General features: G+C 42.9%; 1 protein-coding gene, 1 long non-coding RNA gene and 1 other non-coding gene across 4 annotated transcripts; all 3 read left to right on the forward strand.

Moving 5' to 3' along the window:
• The first annotated feature begins 1,277 nt into the window (after positions 1-1,277).
• Positions 1,278-1,349, forward strand: trnag-ucc (transfer RNA glycine (anticodon UCC)). The gene has a single exon. It is a non-coding gene; the product is annotated as a tRNA-Gly (tRNA).
• A 4,415-nt stretch (positions 1,350-5,764) lies between these two features.
• Positions 5,765-14,314, forward strand: LOC137356492 (uncharacterized). Of its 2 annotated transcripts, none has more exons than XR_010971090.1 (3): positions 5,765-5,847; positions 10,312-10,395; positions 13,509-14,314. It is a non-coding gene; the product is annotated as an uncharacterized lncRNA (long non-coding RNA). The 2 variants fall into 2 exon arrangements; XR_010971089.1 differs by having other exon boundaries at positions 10,312-10,391; positions 13,509-14,310.
• A 665-nt stretch (positions 14,315-14,979) lies between these two features.
• Positions 14,980-15,369, forward strand: LOC137356370 (histone H2A.J-like). The gene has a single exon (XM_068022257.1). It carries the CDS (start codon positions 14,980-14,982, stop codon positions 15,367-15,369), a length of 390 nt encoding a protein of 129 aa, XP_067878358.1.
• The last annotated feature ends 2,711 nt before the right edge of the window (positions 15,370-18,080 follow it).

Below are 18,080 nucleotides of genomic sequence, written 5' to 3' on the forward strand. Positions count from 1 at the left end.
AAAAAAAGGCAAGTCATGTAGCTGGAGGAGAATCCACAATGTGGGCGCGATGGACCGTGACATATTTTACGTTTGTGACAAATAAGGACAGCTAAAATAATCTGATTAATGATATGCTTTGTACATCAATATATTGAAGTCTGTTTGATCTGTTGCTTGCTTTATTATGAAATGTGTTTTCAAGGCTATACTTTGTTTAAACATTTTTGTGAGAACGATGGGAGTCTCACCAGCACTCCTTGCATGGAGAGAGATGAGATAAAGGAAGAATTAAAGAAAAAAATGTCTGGGATCAGCAAGAATGTAACCTTTAGGATCCTTGCTAAAATAGAAAGAATCGGGAAACATCTGTACTGTGTGTAGATTCAACCATTAACTAACTAGTGTCAAACAATGATGTCAACCTGGACCAATTAGGACACTTGGAACAATTCAAAACTAATATGGTAACATCCTTGCACCACAAGAAGGATAAAAGAAAGGGTGTTGCAGGACATCGTCAGCACACTTAGAGAGGGGTCAACAGAAGATCGTTGGTACTTAAAAGGAGAAGCTAGAATATATTCAAAAAACACAGCAAGGGATGAAGAAGGAGAGAAGTCCGTGCGGCAGCAAGCACAGAAACAAGAACGGGTGTTGTGTGTTACTGAATATCTATTACCATTGTTAAGTATTAACTTTGTACATCTTAGTTAAGCCTAATAAACTCTCTGACTTGGTCACATAACTTGAGTTTGTACCTTGTAGGTCTATCTTGGTCAGGAATCTAAAGGTGAGACGGGTTGGGTATTCTCTGTCTCAACTCTGTTCAGGTAACATCTACCTGAAACTTACAGCTCTTTACTATATGCATACATTGCTGTGTATTTTGTCCTCCTTAAACTTCGAAATTGTGGGCCCGTTAAAAACATTGTTCTTCATACAGTTTTCTGCGTCACTCCACTGCATAGTTCTGCCCAGTAAGCAAAAAGGATCAGTTCGCTACTAAACTCGAAAATAAAAGCAAAATACTGCAGATGCTGGAAATCTGAAATAATAATAAGAAATGCTGGAAATACTCAGCAGGTCTGGCAGCATCTGTGGAGAGAGAAGCAGAGTTAATGTTTCAGGTGAGTGACCATTGATCAGAATATTTGCAGCACTTTCTGATTTTATTTCAGATTTCCAGCATTCACAGTGTTGTGTTTCTGTCAACAAAATCGTGTTGCTCAGGTGCAAGTTGAAACCATTGTACAGCATTCTATTAATCAAAACGCTGGACCATCACAGTACAGTAAGCGATGGTGGTATAGTGGTGAGCATAGCTGTCTTCCAAGCAGTTGACCTGGGTTCGATTCCCAGCCATCGCAACCTTAAATTGCAGGTTTACTTTATGTTGCAGTATTTTACAAACGAAAAAAATGTCAAAGCTTTGACAGAATTGAAATTGATAAAATATTCTTATCATCCAATCAGATTCATTCTCCCGCTTGATTGGCGTCACCCTGGAGCAAGTTTGTTTCCTTCAAGTGTTTCTCCAATTTCCTATTGAAATCATTGATTGTCTCTGCTTCCACCACACTTGTGGACAGACATTGCAGTTGCAATGGAGCAGGTAAAGCAAAAAGTGCTTCCTCACATTTCGCTGCATCTCTTTCCCAAAACCATCAATCTGTGTCTCCTAGTCCTTGTACCATCAACTAATGGGAACGGGTTATCCTTGTCTAACTTACCTACACCTGCATCAGATCTCCCCTCAATCCACATTGCTGTCAGGAAAACAACCACCTACTTAGATAACACAATCCAGAGCCATCTATCCAAGCTTTTCAATAACAAAAGAATAGTTGTGTTGTAAGTAGTCTCGATAGGAGCATAACATCAAGAGACTTTGATAGATGAACTGATTGTCTCTGCTCAACGCACCAGATTTTCTGTATCACCTGAACACTGCTCACCGCTGTGTAAAGTTTAGAGTATTTTCATGGCTTACATTTATGCAAGAACTGCAATGTTAAGGTTGGATTGTGAAGCATGACGGTCATCTTCACTGAACTATGTTAAAATGTCATGTTGAGAGATGTGTCTGTGTGGAAGATGCACGTAGCCATAGGAAAAAAAAAGGCAAGTCATGTCGCTGGAGGAGAATCCACAAAGTGGGCGCGATGGACCGTGACATATTTTACGTTTGTGACAAATAAGAACAGCTAAAATAATAGGATTAATGATATGCTTTGTACATCAATATATTGAAGTCTGTTTGATCTGTTGCTTGCTTTATTATGAAATGTGTTTTCAAGGCTATACTTTGTTTAAACCTTTTTGTGAGAACAATGGGAGAGTCACCAGCACTCCTTGCATGGAGAGAGATGAGATAAAGGCAGAATTAAAGAAAAAAATGTCTGGGATCAGCAAGAATGTAACCTTTAAGATCCTTGCTAAAATAGAAAGAGTCGGGAAACATCTGTACTGTGTGTAGATTCAACCATTAACTAACTAGTGTCAAACAGTGATGTCAACCTGGACCAATTAGGACACTTGGAACAATTCAAAACTAATATGGTAACATCCTTGCACCACAAGAAGGATAAAAGAAAGGGTGTTACAGGACATCGTCAGCACACTTAGAGAGGGGTCAACAGAAGATCGTTGATACTTAAAAGGAGAAGATAGAATATAGTCAAAAAAACACAGCAAGGGATGAAGAAGGAGAGAAGTCCGTGCGGCAGCAAGCACAGAAACAAGAACGGGTGTTGTGTGTTACTGAATATCTATTACCATTGTTAAGTATTAACTTTGTACATCTTAGTTAAGCCTAATAAACTCTCTGACTTGGTCACATAACTTGAGTTTGTACCTTGTAGGTCTATCTTGGTCAGGAATCTAAAGGTGAGACAGGTTGGGTATTCGCTGTCTCACCTCTGTTCAGGTAAATCTACCTGAAACTTACAGCTCTTTACTATATGCATACATTGCTGTGTATTTTGTCCTCCTTAAACTTCGAAATTGTGGGCCCGTTAAAAACATTGTTCTTCGTACAGTTTTCTGCGTCACTCCACTGCATAGTTCTGCCCAGTAAGCAAAAAGGATCAGTTCACTAATAAACTCTAAAATAAAAGCAAAATACTGCGGATGCTGGAATCCTGAAATAAAAACAAGAAATACTGGAAATACTCAACAGGTCTGGCAGCTTCTGTGGAGAGAGAAGCAGAGTTAACGTTTCAGGTCTGTGACCCTACTTCAGAACGAGCAAATATTAGAATTGTGAAAGTTTATAAGCAAGTAAAGCGGGGTTGGGGCAAGAGATAACAAAGGAGAAGGTGTAATTAAGACAAGTTCACAGAGTAGCCTCCTCTCCTTTAACCAACTACCATCTCAGAATACCAGTGTCAATTTTAACATGCATTTCTATTCTCCATGTAAGTCTGTTGTTCACTACTTGATTGAATGCCTTTGGAAGAGCATATATCCAATAATTACTGTACTACCTTCGGTAACTTCAACCACAAGAATTCAATCATGTTAGTCGCACATGATTTGCCCTGAGCAAATCCGTACTGGTTGTCCTTTATTAACTCAGCACTGATGTCAAAAATAATAGTCTCTGTTAGCAGATTTTTCCTTCCCCTGGTTCTGCCTGCTTGTAATCATGGTGATAGGATGGATATGAGATATTTTGTACAAATCACTGTCATCATTATTTCAATGATTTTCGCTGCAAACAACCTTTGAATTATATTGATCAAAAGCAAATTAATGGTAACGTGTGTGACACTGAGACTGGAAGATGGTCGGAATAAAGCGGAGGAAGGGGTGAGGGGGCGGCTCCTAAACTGTCCAAACGGATCTCGTCGAAGTGTAAAAGTGAATCCGAGTGTTTGAGGGATGAAAGTTAAACATCTGATAGTCTCTGCTTAATGTCATCAGAATGAATCTCTTCGTGACTGAAAATATATCTGAATGGCCTTGTCCTGCGAATCTGCAGAGAGTCCAACAGTTAAAAGTGGTTCAGTGAGAAATACAGTATTTGTTGATAATCTGGCCCTGTTTTGAGTTTGGAAATAATAGAGAGGTTGTCTCTGGTACAATATGTCAGCGAGAGAGCAGTTTACATTTTTCTATCTTGAATAATTCGTGTACCAAATAGAACAGGATCTCTGTCAATGTGTTACATTATATAAACGTCACAGGCCACTTCCCCTCCCTATTCTATCTCCCTGCACTCGATCTCCTCCCTCTCCAGTTCATTATTATTGCTGATCATTATATTGGCCTATTTATTATCTTCCATCTCAGACAGTCCCTCGCGATCAAGGATGACTTTTTTCCACTCCAGTTTGATGTGTTCTGAAATGGCTGATAAGTCCAATGCATGATCTGCAGACTCTGTCATATCAGGGACTGGTGTTGCTGGAAGGGTCAGGTAAATGACTGCATTGGAGGTGTGGGTGCTGTCTTCGCTGCGTCGAGTTCACCTTTGCATGTTCCTGACAAATATCCCTGAAGAGTACAATGTCTTCCCAAATGAGGGATGATTTGAGGACATCTCTGAAGTGTTTCCACTGTCCTCCTGGGGTTCTCCTACCATGACCAAGTTCTGAGTAGAACAGCTGCTTCGGGATATTGGATTTACAGGTTCTTGGAGAGGCGCCTATTCATGGTAAGTGAAAGACTAACACTGTCTGTCTGAACGCATGTCAGTTGCTGTCTGAGAGTGAGAGGTACTGGAACACTTTCCCTCACATAATGTACCAGATACAGTAAGGACAGATGGAGTGGACAAGCCTCTGTCTTTCTCCAGTACTGAATTATAGTGAGTTGGATGTTCAGTCAGTCCCCAACTGTCCTTGTTGGGTGAGTAGGAAACGGAATCGAGAGGAGTTCCCGTCCCTGTGTGACTGTCACTCAAACTGTCCTGTGTGTGCAGGATTAACCCTGAGTCCCTCTATCCAGCTCTGTCTGTTATATCTGGAAAAATGCTGAACCTTTCACTTATTGATCTGCTCAAACCGAGTTCAAGACCCAAGTAGTGAACAGAATGTCTCATTAATTCCTTGAATAATACTATGATTGAACAGCAGGTTATGATCGACTCAGCCAAAGTTTGGAAAAATTCCTGTCAATAAATCTTTCAAAATGGAGTGTGAGGATCTCCTGGTTCCGTGTGTTTAAGGGATACAGGAATAGGAATCGGCAACTGAGCCCTGAAAATTCACAGCAAAGACTGTGTACATGAGGACATTTAACAATCGGGAGCTGAAACTCTGGGACGGGCTCTATTGTCACTGTGTTTGTGTGTCCAGTATAATCGCGGCAGCTCCGTGTCTCTCTTGTTTAGAATGAAACGATGAAGATCACCATTCGGTATTACTCACATTGACCGCGGGTTTCACTCCGGTTAGACAAACCTTTGCTGACTGAAATGAATTCTACAAGGTCCCAGCAAACACACCGACTCCCTCCTTCCTCCCATGTTTCTGTCGGATTGTTTTGAGAGGAGGGTCTCAATAATAACAAACACCCTGCAGGGAGAGACGGCAATTTGAACATCTAAATGGGATCAGCTCCCGGCTTTCTAGGTTATAGATTCCCTCCACCCCTCCCCACCCTCCCTCCACCCTAACCCCATGTTCAGTTTCATTGTTCACACATTGATGAGGGTGAAATGGGAAAAGTTCCCATTGAGTTTTGAACGCTCAATTCTTGCAGAGAGCTGCGCAAGCGCATTATAGCTCCGCCCACTGCGACGTCATAATGAAGCGTAGAGCGCATGCGCTCCCCTCTCCCCAACACTGTCTCTGAGCGTCATTCAGTGAGTGAGCGGAAGATTGTTTAAATCAGTGCGAATGGAGACATCCGGGTCCCGGGGTAAGTGAACAAACAACATCTGCTTCCAGCAGCAACACCAGGTTTGGGAGCGAGTCTGCAGATGTGTTCAGAGATTAACATTGAATAGCGGGGAAGTTCAGCGGGAGTCGGAGATTGTGGAGCAGAAACTGGTCCCGGAACATGGAGTGAGCCGGTGGGGGGAAGGGAGAGGTGACGACTCCATCGGGTAGTCCGATTCATGGAGCGGTGCGGGGTGTGGGTTGTTTCTGAATGTCGCAAAACTGTCGCAAAACCGCTGCAAACAGGTGGGCAGCAGAAGCAGAGTGTTGCAGGAGACAGACACTATTTGTGTTGCTGGTTTTCTTTTTCCGATTGTTCATAATGATTATTATTGAAAACATTATATTGATTACTTTTGTATCATGTCAGTTAATTGTCAGGGGTGTGGGAACCAGGAGCAAGTATTAGAGAGGAATACCGACATGTACAGAATACTGGGGAGATTCATCGCACAAGAATCGGGAATAATACGATATTAAGTGGGGTCAGAGTGAGGCAGAATGTAATACAGTCTGAATCAGGGTACATGGATGAGAACACACGGAGTGTGGTTAATAAGATGGTGAGGTACAGGCGGAGATTGTCATGTGCAAATTTGATGTTGTGGCTCGAACAGAGACTGGGAAAGACTGGGTATTAAATATTCCTGGATACAAGGTATTCAGGAAAGATATGAAAGGAAATAAAGGGGGAGGGTTGTCAGTATTGATTAATGAGAGTATTTCAGTGCTGGAGAAAAAGGATGTCCCAGAGAGGTCGAGGACAGAATCAACTTGGTTGGAGCTAAGGAACAAAAAAGCTGCAGTTACATTGATCAGTGTTATCTATAGGCCACCAGCTAGTGGGTAGGACATGGAAAAACAAATTTGCAAGGAAATTACTGCACGGTGCAAAGATTATAGGGTAATTATAATGTAAGAGTTTAATTATCCAAACATAGACTGGGATAATAGTAGTGTAAAGGGCAGGAGTTCCCAGAGTGTGTTCAGGAAAATTTTCTACAACAGTATGTTGCTAGTCCAACGAGAAAGGAGGCACTGCTAGACCTGGTTCTTGGGAATGAGGTGGGCCAAGTGGATCAAGTATCAGTAGGAGAGCATTTAGGGGATAGTGATCATTGTATCATAAGGTTTAGGTTGACTATGGAAAAGGACAAAGAGCAATCCAAGGTAAGAATAATTAACTGGGGGAAAGTCAACTTCAATGGGGTAAGAATGGAGCTGGGGCGAATAAATTGGAGTCAAAAGCTGGCAGTAAAGCAGGTAGATGAACATTGGGTTACCTTCAAAGAACAGATAGTTCGGGCACAGTCGACGTATGTTCCCTTGAAGGGGAAAATTAAAACCAACAACCAGAACTCCTTGGATGGCAAAAGAGGTAGAGATTGAGATAAAGAAGAAAAAGTGTGCTTCTGAGAGATGCCAGGTAGAAAATATTACTGTGAACCAGGCTGAATATAGAAGGTCCAGAGGGGAAGTGAAAAAAAAACAAATAGGAGAAGCAATGAGAGAAGATGAAAAGAGACGGCCAGCGAGCATTAAAGGAAATCCCAACGTTTTCTATAAGCATATAAATAGTAAAAAGGTGGTAAAAGGAGGAGTGCGGCCGATTAGGGACCAGAAAGAGGATTTACACATGGAGGCAGAGGGCAAAGCTGAGGTATTAAAAGAATACTTTGCATCTGTCTTTGGCTGGGTTGCATCTTCTTCCTTGGTAATGTTGAAAGAGGAGGTAAGTCAGATATTAAAGGGTTTTAAAATTGATAAAGAAGAAATGTTAGATAGTCTGTCTGTACTTAAAGTGGATAAAGCACCAGAGCCAGATGAGATGCATCTAAGGAAACTGAGGGAAGTGAGGGTGGAAATCACAGAGGATCTGGACATAATTTTCCACTCTTCCTTAGACTCGGTGGTGGTGATAAAGAACTGCGGAATTTTTCAAAAAAGGGTGTAAATATAAGCCTATCAACTGCAGGCCAGTTAGTTTAAATTCAGTGTTGGAAAAACATAGAGAAAAAGTAATTGGGGGCAAAATCAATAGTCACAGGGACTATTAAAGCAGAGATGGATGAGGGGCAACCTGACTTGGCTGGCACAGTGGTTAGCACCGCAGCCTCACAGTTCCAGCGACCCGGGTTTAATTCTGGGTACTGCCTGTGTGGAGTTTGCAAGTTCTCCCTGTGTCTGCGTGGGTTTCCTCCGGATGCTCCGGTTTCCTCCCACATGCCAAAAACTTGCAGGTTGAAAGGTAAATTGGCCATTATAAATTTCCCCTAGTATTGGTAGGTGGGAGGGAAATATAGGGACAGGTGGGGATGTGGTAGGAATATGGAATTAGTGTAGGATTAGTATAAATGGGTGGTTGATGTTCGGCACAGACTCGGTGGGCCGAAGGGCCTGTTTCAGTGCTGTATCTTTAAATAAAAAAAATAAACAAAATTATGAGAAGCAGAGATAGGAATTTTTTTTTCCCTGAGCAGAGATGTCAATAACCAGGGGACAGAGATTTAAGGCAAGGAGCAGGAGGTTTAGAGGGGCTTTGAGGAAAAATGCTTTCACCCAGAAGATGGTTGGAATGTGGATCACACTGCCTGAAGAGATGGTAGAGGCAGAAACCCTCAACATTCAAGCAGTATTTGTATGAACATTTGAACTGCCATAGTGTACAAGGATACTGACCAAGTGCTGGAAAATGGGATGAGAATACTTAGGTACCTGATGTACATGATGGGCTGAAGGGCCTATTTATGTGCTGTCGAACTCGATGACTCTAAATGTGAGTTAATTAAGGAAAAGCAGCATGGATTTCTTCAGGGAAAATCATGTTTAACCAAATAGCTGAAGTCTTTTGTGCAGTTAACAGAGAGGATTGATGAGGGCAATGCTGTTGATGTGGTGTACATGGATCTTCAAAAGGTGTTTGATACAGTGCCACACAACAGACATGTGAGCAAACTTATAGTTCATGCAGTAAAATGGACAGTCGCAACTAGATACGAAATTGCCTGAGTTACAGGAAACAAAGAGCAGTGGTTAATGGATGTTTTTTGGCTGCAGGAAGCTTGTGATGGAGTTTCCCTGGGATCAGTGTTTGGACCCTTGCTTTTGCTGATATAGCTTAATCTCCTCGACCTTGGTGCACAATTTCAAAGTATGCAGATGATACGAAACTTGGAAGCATTGTGAACTGTGAGGTGGATAGTGTAGAACTACAAAAGGACATAGACAAGTTGGTGGAATGGACAGACAGGTGGCAGATGAAGTTCAATGCACAGAAATGTAAGGTGATTCATTTTGGTAGTAAGAACATGGAGGAATTGTATAGAATAAAGGGTATAATTCGAGGAGCAGGAGCAGATGGACTGAGGTGTGTATGCGCATAAGTTATTGAAAGTGGCCGGACAGGTTTAGAATGTGTTTAATAAAACATACAGCATCCTAGACTTCATTCATAGTGGAATAAAGTACAAGAGCAAGGAAGTTATGTTGACCTTCTGTAAGACACTAATTCAGCCTCTGCTGAAGTATGATGTCCAATTCTGGGCACCTCACTTGAGGAAAGACCTGACAGCATGGGAGAGAGTAAAGAGAAGAGTCACGAAAATGGATCCAGGGATGAGGAAATTTAGTTTTAAAGATAGATTGGAGAAGTTAGGACTGTTTTCCCAGGGGAAGAGAAGACTGAGAGGTGATTTGATAGAGGTATTCAAAATCATGAGGTGTCTGGGTAGAGTGGATAGAGAGAAACTCTAGGGGTGGCGCAGTGGTTAGCACCGCAGCCTCACAGCTCCAGCGACCTGGGTTCAATTCTGGGTACTGCCTGTGTGGAGTTTGCAAGTTCTCCCTGTGTCTGTGTGGGTTTTCTCCGGGTGCTCCGCTTTCCTCCCACAGCCAGAAGACTTGCAGTTTGGGAGGTAAATTGGCCATTATAAATTGCCCCTAATATAGGTAGCTGGTAAGGAAATATAGGGACAGGTGGGGATGTGGTAGGAATATGGGATTAGTGTAGGATTAGTATAAATGGGTGGTTGATGGTCGGCACAGTCTCGGTGGGCTGAAGAGCCTGTTTCAGTGCTGTATCTCTAAACTAAACTGTTCCCACTCAGAGGATCAAGAACGAGATGGCACAAATTTAAAGTATTTGGTAAGAGTAGCAAAAGGTACATGAGGAAAATCTTTTTCATGCAGCGAGTGGTTAAGATCTGGAATTTGATGGAGGCAGGTTTGACTGAAGTATTCAAAAGGGAATTAGAAAGTTTTATGAAAGGGAAGAATTTGGTGGGGTTATGGGGAGAAGGCAGGGGAATGGAACTGAGGGAGTTGCTCTTTCAGAGAACCGGTGCAGACACGATGGGCCAAATGGCCTCCTTCTGCACTGTAATGATTCTGTGATTCTTCTCACTGACCTTTCTTCAAGTATAAGAATTACTTTTTCTTGCTGCAGGCAAACATTTGAAGGAACCAGAATGAAAGTCCTGACTCCTGGACACAAGGAAAAGTGCAGCCAGTTTCTTCCAACACACAGTAGGTAGATACAGTATCACTCACAAAGCACAGTGACACAGCCAGCTCATCATTTCCACTGTAACAAACAAAAGAAGTAGTCAGACCCACACTCATCCCAAGATCAAGAGACACATTTTCAATCCAACAGTCAAGCAGAGCAGGAGAGATTGAAGTTGTATCTATTTCACTCCAGCTGACTGGTAGATACATCAAACCCAGTCTAAAAACACACTCATTATCAGATTTAAATACACTGTCAATTTGACTACATTTCAAATAAGATATCTTAACTAGAACAGGCAAAATTTATCTGATTGAAAGCTACAGAATGAATCCCAATAAAGTCCCCCACAATATCAACTGAGCTACAGATTACAAACCAGTCCAAACATGTCACTAAGGGTCAGACAGAAACATACAGTATTCATTCTTTTTTTTTACAAAATGGTGTAATTTGACTGTACATACCAGGTCATGGATCAGATTGAAAGATTAACATTCACAATTAATTTGGCAGAGAAAGGAATTGGATACCAATTCACAACTCATGTACAAGAATTGAACAAAATAGACAGCTATGAAATAGTTAATTCCTATTTTATATTAAACACAAGGAAAAAAATATTGATAGATGAAAATATTTAACAGTAGCCAACAGAATGCTTGAGGTACATATTAAGTACTGAAGGATCACACAGACATCACAGAGATGCAAATTGAACCTGACACTGAAACAGGGTACCAGAGCCTAATGGATGGAGAATGAATCACATATCATACCCATAATTTACATATACTGAATGGATCCAACATGCATGTACAGTACACACACTGGCTGCTCCAGAATTAATCTTACACTTGCACACTCCCTCAGAGGCAGATACATTTATTTAGAGATACAGCACTGAAACAGACCCTTCGGCCCACCGAGTCTGTGGCGACCAACAACTACCCATTTATACTAACCCGACAGTAATCTCATATTCCCGACCACCTATCTTCGAGGGGCAATTTACCTATCACCTGCAAGTCTTATGGCCGTGGCAGGAAACCGAAGCACTTGGCGAAAACCCACACGGTCACAGGGAGAACTTGCAAACTCCACACAGGCAGTACCCAGAATCGAACCCGGGTCCCTGGAGTTATGTGGCTGCGGCGCTAACCACTGCGCCACTGTGCCACCCACTACACAAGGAATGAATTCCAAACACACATTCTGGTCCAGAGATTTAAAGATACACAATGTGGCCCACAATCATGTCAAGTAAGAGAAGATCTTAAGAACATAACAAATATGACCAAGAGTAGGCCATTTGACCTCTCCACCCTACTCTGCCATTTAGTATGATCATGGCTGATCTGATTGTGCTTAACTTCACTTTCCTCGCTGTCCCAATAACCCTTTACTGCCTTGTAGATCAAAAATCTATCTATCTATCTATCACAGCCAGAGACTGATAGCTATATAATGCATCCCATAATCAATTCCATGACGTGAAACAGACAGACACAGTAAAAATCTGATTCACACAGAGTAGGAGTGCCTAAAAAACACTGAGTCCACAATGCCATTCAATAATATTTCCTAACAGGTACAGAATGAATGCCACACTCACAAACTCTACCAGTCACAGAAAAACACAGAATAAACAACACATTCACATACAATACCAGAGACAGAGAGATACTGAATGAATCACATTCTCACTGTCAGTTGCGGAGACGGATGATAAATGAATTAATCCACACTCACATTCAGTTTGAGAGACTGATGGATACAGAAGTATATTCACACTCACAGGCTGTCCCAGAAACTGACATACACCACATTAATCCCACCTCATACAGAGTACCAGAGGCTGACATGATGAACTGGAACCAGACATAGTCACATAACAGAAAATAAATGTTACAGAATAATGTACTCATTTACCTACATTAAACTCACATAGTGATGGTGGTATAGTGCTGAGAATATCTGCTTTCCAAGCAGTTGACCTGAGTTCTCTACTGCAGGTCAGACCTCAATTCTGGTATCATACAGATTCATTTTATAACATAAAAATTATCAATGTGATTTCCAAATTAAAACTTACAAAAGACTCTCATCATCCATGTGTATCTCCCACAATGCTGAGCTTCAATTTTCTTTCAATGAAATCTATGTTAAACAAGACATGTCCTTTAAACTAATAAATGAGTTCTCAGTCAGAAACAAGAGTGTGCAGATCTTTGTTTAATAATAATAAAAAGGGAGATAGGTAAAGTTCAGTTCACAAACAGCGCTCTGGGTAAAGATTGTACCCTCACTCAGATAACAGAGAATGAAATAAAATAACACTCACAGACCAGGAACTGACGGGGACAGAGTACAAGCTACACACAGACAAAATACAAAAAAAAACAGTTTTAAAACTGAACAAGTCAATGCAATTTATAAAATGATTCTCATCATCCATGTACGTCTCCTGGAAATTTATCATTTCTTGAATAAATATAGATTTAAAATAGCCTTTAAACTGATCAGTATTCAGTCTGAAACGAATAGTAAACATAGAGTTATTTACAGCACGGAAGGAGGCTATTTGGCCCATCGAGTCCATGACAGCTCTCGACAGGGCAATCCAGTCACACTCACTCCACCGCTCTATCCCTGTAACTCTGCAAGTTTAATTCCTTCAAATGCTGATTCAATCATCTCTTGAAGTAATTGATTGTCTCTACTTCCAGCTCCCTTGTGGGAAGTGAGTTCCAGATCATCACCACTCACTCAGTGTTCGCCCCAAATCCTCAATTTCTGTTACTATGTCCTTGTACAATGAGCGAATGGGAACTGTTTCTCCTTGTCTCACTTGTCATGATGTTTCACACTTGTTGTAAATCTCCCTTCAGTCAGCTCGTCCACTGATCTTGCCTGTCACCTATCCACCAATATCCCTGACTTTCTGACTCCCTCTGTTACTGTCTCTTCAACTGTTTCAATGTTGTTGATTCAATGGAGAACAAATCCATCTCTACCGACTTCACACATTCTGATAAATCTCCTCTGAACCCTCAAATAACCAGAACTGGATGCAATACTCCACTACAACACCGTCACTGTGTTTATTTTACACATCCGTATTTCTTGTTTAGAAAGAACCAGAGCACTCGAATGGAACACGAAGCCGGTGCTCTTATTTTAAACATTCAGAAACAAGGAGTATGGAATTCAAACCCACGCATGCAGATCACAACAGATTAGCAGTTCATCGTTTTAATCACTCGGCCACCTTGTCTTCTGTGAGTAAGCTGAAGTGCGGAGGAATAATCCGTGCAGAATGAAAAAGGTGACGGGCTGGTGCCAACAAAACTGAACCAGTTGAAGAGACAGTAACAGAGGGAGTGAGAAAGTCAGGGATATCGGTGGATAGGTGACAGGCAAAAGCAATGGACTGAGCTGACTGCTGTGAAATATTGTGGCTTCGCCGTGCACTAAATTTGATTGGTTATCTAGAGTAACCAATAAGATAAATAGAGAATCTCAAGAATTGACATCATTGTAAACCAGCCAATCACGAACATGGTTTTCACCCCATCCTTCATTAACATAGAGCTCTGGGGATGTGTATAAAATGCGACTTCTGACCTTTAAGAGCCACCCACAACGTCTCTCAAAAAGCTACAACATTATCTCTATAATATCAATTTGTTTTGATATTTATACCAAGTATTTTCTAACTGCCTTTGTGATCTCTGTTTTAATCCCACAGATTCTGGTTAATACAGTTTCACTGCCCGTGTGATCTTCCTGTCTCTACTTAATAATATCCCGATCATTAATTACTGACTATTTGTGAGCTTTGTTCACGGACGCGTTCATATTCGGCCCCTTTGCTGTATTTCGATAATAAAATCTGATTTAACGCACAGGCATCATTTCTCAGTCACTCATATCCCGAGATCAAGTTTGTTCTCAATAAGTAATCAGTACATTATCTAGAAACCCCGGTGGTGTGGGAACCCTCAGTCTCACTCTTTGACACCTGACACTAAGATTATACACTCCGCTGTTGTCTTTCACCAATAGGGATCAATCTATAATCAGTGATGTGGTATCATTAGGAACATTGAGCTGAAATGGTTACAGAATGCTGTGAAAGAGGCTTTCTGTCCTCTGGTTATAGAATGTTTCAAAAAGGATAGAGAGTAAACCCGAATAGATGGTGAAATGTGAAAGTGAATCTGGAAATTGTTACCACATGTAGAATAATACAATATGAAAAAGATTTTAAAATATTTGCGGTAAAACCAAGTTACCTATAAATGTGATGATCTATATTGAAGCCGCTCTGTGTTTTACAAATATATTGGCGGGATTTTCAAATGTGAAAAATCGTTTGCAGTCTGACAATTTCGCGCCGTTATTTTCCGCCCTCATCTCCTTGGCGTCTCCGGATTGGTGAATTCAGCAGCTCTCTGATTGGTCACATGAAGAGTACAATGACACCCAGTGCAGAATGACCAATCACCAGTGCCCCCGACACCATTCCTCCCGAAGGTATAAATGGGACTATTGTGGGCGGTTCTCAGCATTCTTCCTGAAAGTGTTTGTCAGATTGTGGTAATGTCTGGAAGAGGGAAGACCGGTGGTAAAGCTCGGTCCAAGGCCAAGTCTCGCTCCTCCCGGGCTGGGCTGCAGTTCCCGGTGGGCCGTGTTCACAGGTTCCTTAAAAAGGGGAACTATGCTGAGCGTGTGGGTGCCGGAGCCCCGGTCTATCTGGCTGCTGTGCTCGAGTATCTGACAGCTGAAATCCTCGAGCTGGCCGGCAACGCGGCCCGGGACAACAAGAAAACCCGCATTATCCCCAGACACCTCCAGCTGGCAGTCCGCAACGACGAGGAGCTCAACAGGCTGCTGGGAGGGGTGACCATCGCACAAGGCGGGGTGCTGCCTAATATCCAGGCCGTGCTGCTGCCCAAGAAAACCAGCGCTCAGAGCACCAAGAGCAAGTGAAGCTGCCTGACTTAAATCTGCGAACCCAAAGGCTCTTTTCAGAGCCACCCACTTTATCTGTTAAAGGGTTGCTTGCTATCTGAGAGGCGGCAATTTTATAATGCTCGCGCTGCTTTGTATTGGCACAGAAAGAGGCCACTTGGCCCGTCGTGTCGTCGGCCGAAAAACGACCCACCTATTCTAATCCCACCGTCCAGCATTCAGTCCGTCGCCCTGCAGATTACAGCATTTGAAATGCATATCCAGATTCACTTTGAATGAGTTGAGGGTCTCTGCCTCAACTACCCTTTCAGGCAGTGGGTTCCAGACCCCCATCACCCTCTGGGTGAAAATAAAATCCTCGTTTTCCCTCTAATTTTTCCACCAATCGCTTTAAACATATGCCCCATAGTCACTGACCTCTCTGCTAAGACTCTTCACCTCCACTCTCTGCAGTCCCGCCAAAATGTTGTACATTTCAATCAGATCTCCCCTCAGCCTTCTCCCTACTGGATTCGGGCATTTAGCTGCTCTCCTCTTGTGACATTTTAACAAATCTACCGCTTATGCACAACAAAAGCTTTTGCAAAATGATCGGCTCTCTAATAAAATGATCTGCTCCAGACCCCATTTCTCTGACAACAGGTGATCGCAGCTCTTTGTTTTGCCGATTTGGTGGCTCTTAAAAGAGCCGTTGTGTTATTTGATGCCAAACTCAGTTCGGGGCAGGGTGAGTTTAGGCGCGCTCCCCGCGGATACGGCGGGCCAGCTGGATGTCTTTGGGCATGATGGTGACTCGCTTGGCGTGGATGGCGCACAGGTTGGTGTCTTCAAAGAGCCCCACCAGGTAAGCCTCGCTGGCCTCCTGCAGGGCCATGACGGCCGAGCTCTGGAAGCGCAGGTCTGTCTTGAAGTCCTGTGCGATCTCCCGCACCAGGCGCTGGAAGGGCAGTTTGCGGATGAGCAGCTCGGTGGATTTCTGGTAGCGGCGGATCTCCCGCAGAGCCACAGTGCCGGGTCTGTAACGGTGAGGCTTCTTCACTCCGCCCGTGGCTGGAGCGCTCTTGCGGGCCGCTTTTGTAGCCAGCTGCTTGCGGGGAGCTTTCCCTCCAGTCGATTTGCGCGCTGTCTGCTTGGTTCTGGCCATTCTGGTGGAAGATGTGGAACAAAGACACTGTAAATGTTGAGACTGCTCAGGGACTGTCTATTTAAGACAGTAGAGGGACCGCCCTAGTGTTGTGATTGGATGCAGCCCCGTCCATCAGTCAAGTTTGAAACCAGTTCTGGGAAGTAAAAGGGCGGCGGGAAATGCTGTGCACTGATTGGTTGAACTGTAACTGAAACTGAAATTTTATCAATTTCAAAAAGCCCGCCAATTTCCGATGAGCAAACAAGGGAAAGATTAAAAAACACCTAATTTGGCGGAAATTATAAAATTATAAAATCTCACTCCTTGCAGCTTTATTTCTTTCTTCCTACATCCCCCTCTGTGTCCTCCAACACAGTTTAAACAGTGTACTCTGGCGGGAATAAAGCGCCAGTCATTACTTACTATAACGGCAGGAAATCCCGCTTCGTGCCGGCAGTTCAGACCCTCGCGTATAAATTATCAAATGCAACCGTTTAATTCATGACGCGTTCGATGAATAATGTAGAGAAAAAGACAGTGAAATTTCTGTGATATGTAAATTTACTGAATGAAATGATGTACAAAAGCAGTTGTTGATAAAGATAAACAATATAGTGATAACTTGATCTTATTAATTCAAGTTGCAAGGTCACTGCTCTCTATGTGAGTCTTTGGGTGGCTCTTAGAAGAGCCTTTGTGTTTGGTAGAAAGGGTGGATTTGTTTAGCCGCCGAATCCATAGAGAGTGCGGCCCTGGCGTTTCAGAGCGTACACCACATCCATGGCGGTGACCGTCTTGCGCTTGGCGTGCTCAGTGTAGGTGACCGCATCTCTGATCACATTCTCCAGGAAAACCTTCAGCACCCCGCGGGTCTCCTCATAGATCAAACCCGAGATGCGCTTCACTCCACCACGGCGAGCCAGGCGGCGGATTGCTGGCTTGGTGATACCCTGGATGTTATCACGAAGCACTTTGCGGTGCCGCTTTGCTCCGCCTTTGCCCAGTCCTTTGCCTCCTTTACCTCTTCCAGACATGACGCTTCTTCAGTCAAAGCACTGCTGAATGAGAAACGAGCTGATTCTGCTGCCTTTTTTATACAGCCCGCCCGGACCTGACTGAGAAAGTGACAGAGAGTGAGGGGCGGGGCGGAGAGGAAACTGAGTGACAGACAGAGCAGAGAAATGTCTTTCATCCTCCAGCTCCGCCTCCCACTTGCTCGAACCGCCAATTCAAAAAAGAACTCTCAACAACAGAGCTCAGCACAAAACTTCCAGACTCAACCTTGAAAGTCAAAGATAACAGAAACCCAGAGCTGTTAAATAAGGATCTATAACAATTAAAAGTTGATCATCTACCCGCCTATGTACAGTGCTTCCGATCACAAGTCAACCCGTTTCCACACACCTCCCCTCCCAGACGGATTGAGTATTTTACTAACACCTTACCCCAGCTGAATTAGAGAATTGAGTTGTGACGCGGGGTTTCTCGCCAGTATTCCTGTGTTAGACCCTCTCGCTCTGAATTAGTGAAAGGAGCATGAACTGAGACTGTACATAACAGATCCCCAGTTAGTGAGGACGGAACATCCCTCTGTTTTGTTACA

This window comes from Heterodontus francisci, chromosome 45, assembly GCF_036365525.1.
Source record: "Heterodontus francisci isolate sHetFra1 chromosome 45, sHetFra1.hap1, whole genome shotgun sequence".
NCBI classification, from domain to species: Eukaryota; Metazoa; Chordata; class Chondrichthyes; order Heterodontiformes; family Heterodontidae; genus Heterodontus; species Heterodontus francisci.

What these genes read in the sequence shown, in the direction of transcription:
- LOC137356370 (XM_068022257.1), top strand. Translation starts at nt 14,980, where the DNA reads ATGTCTGGAAGAGGGAAGACCGGTGGTAAAGCTCGGTCCAAGGCCAAG.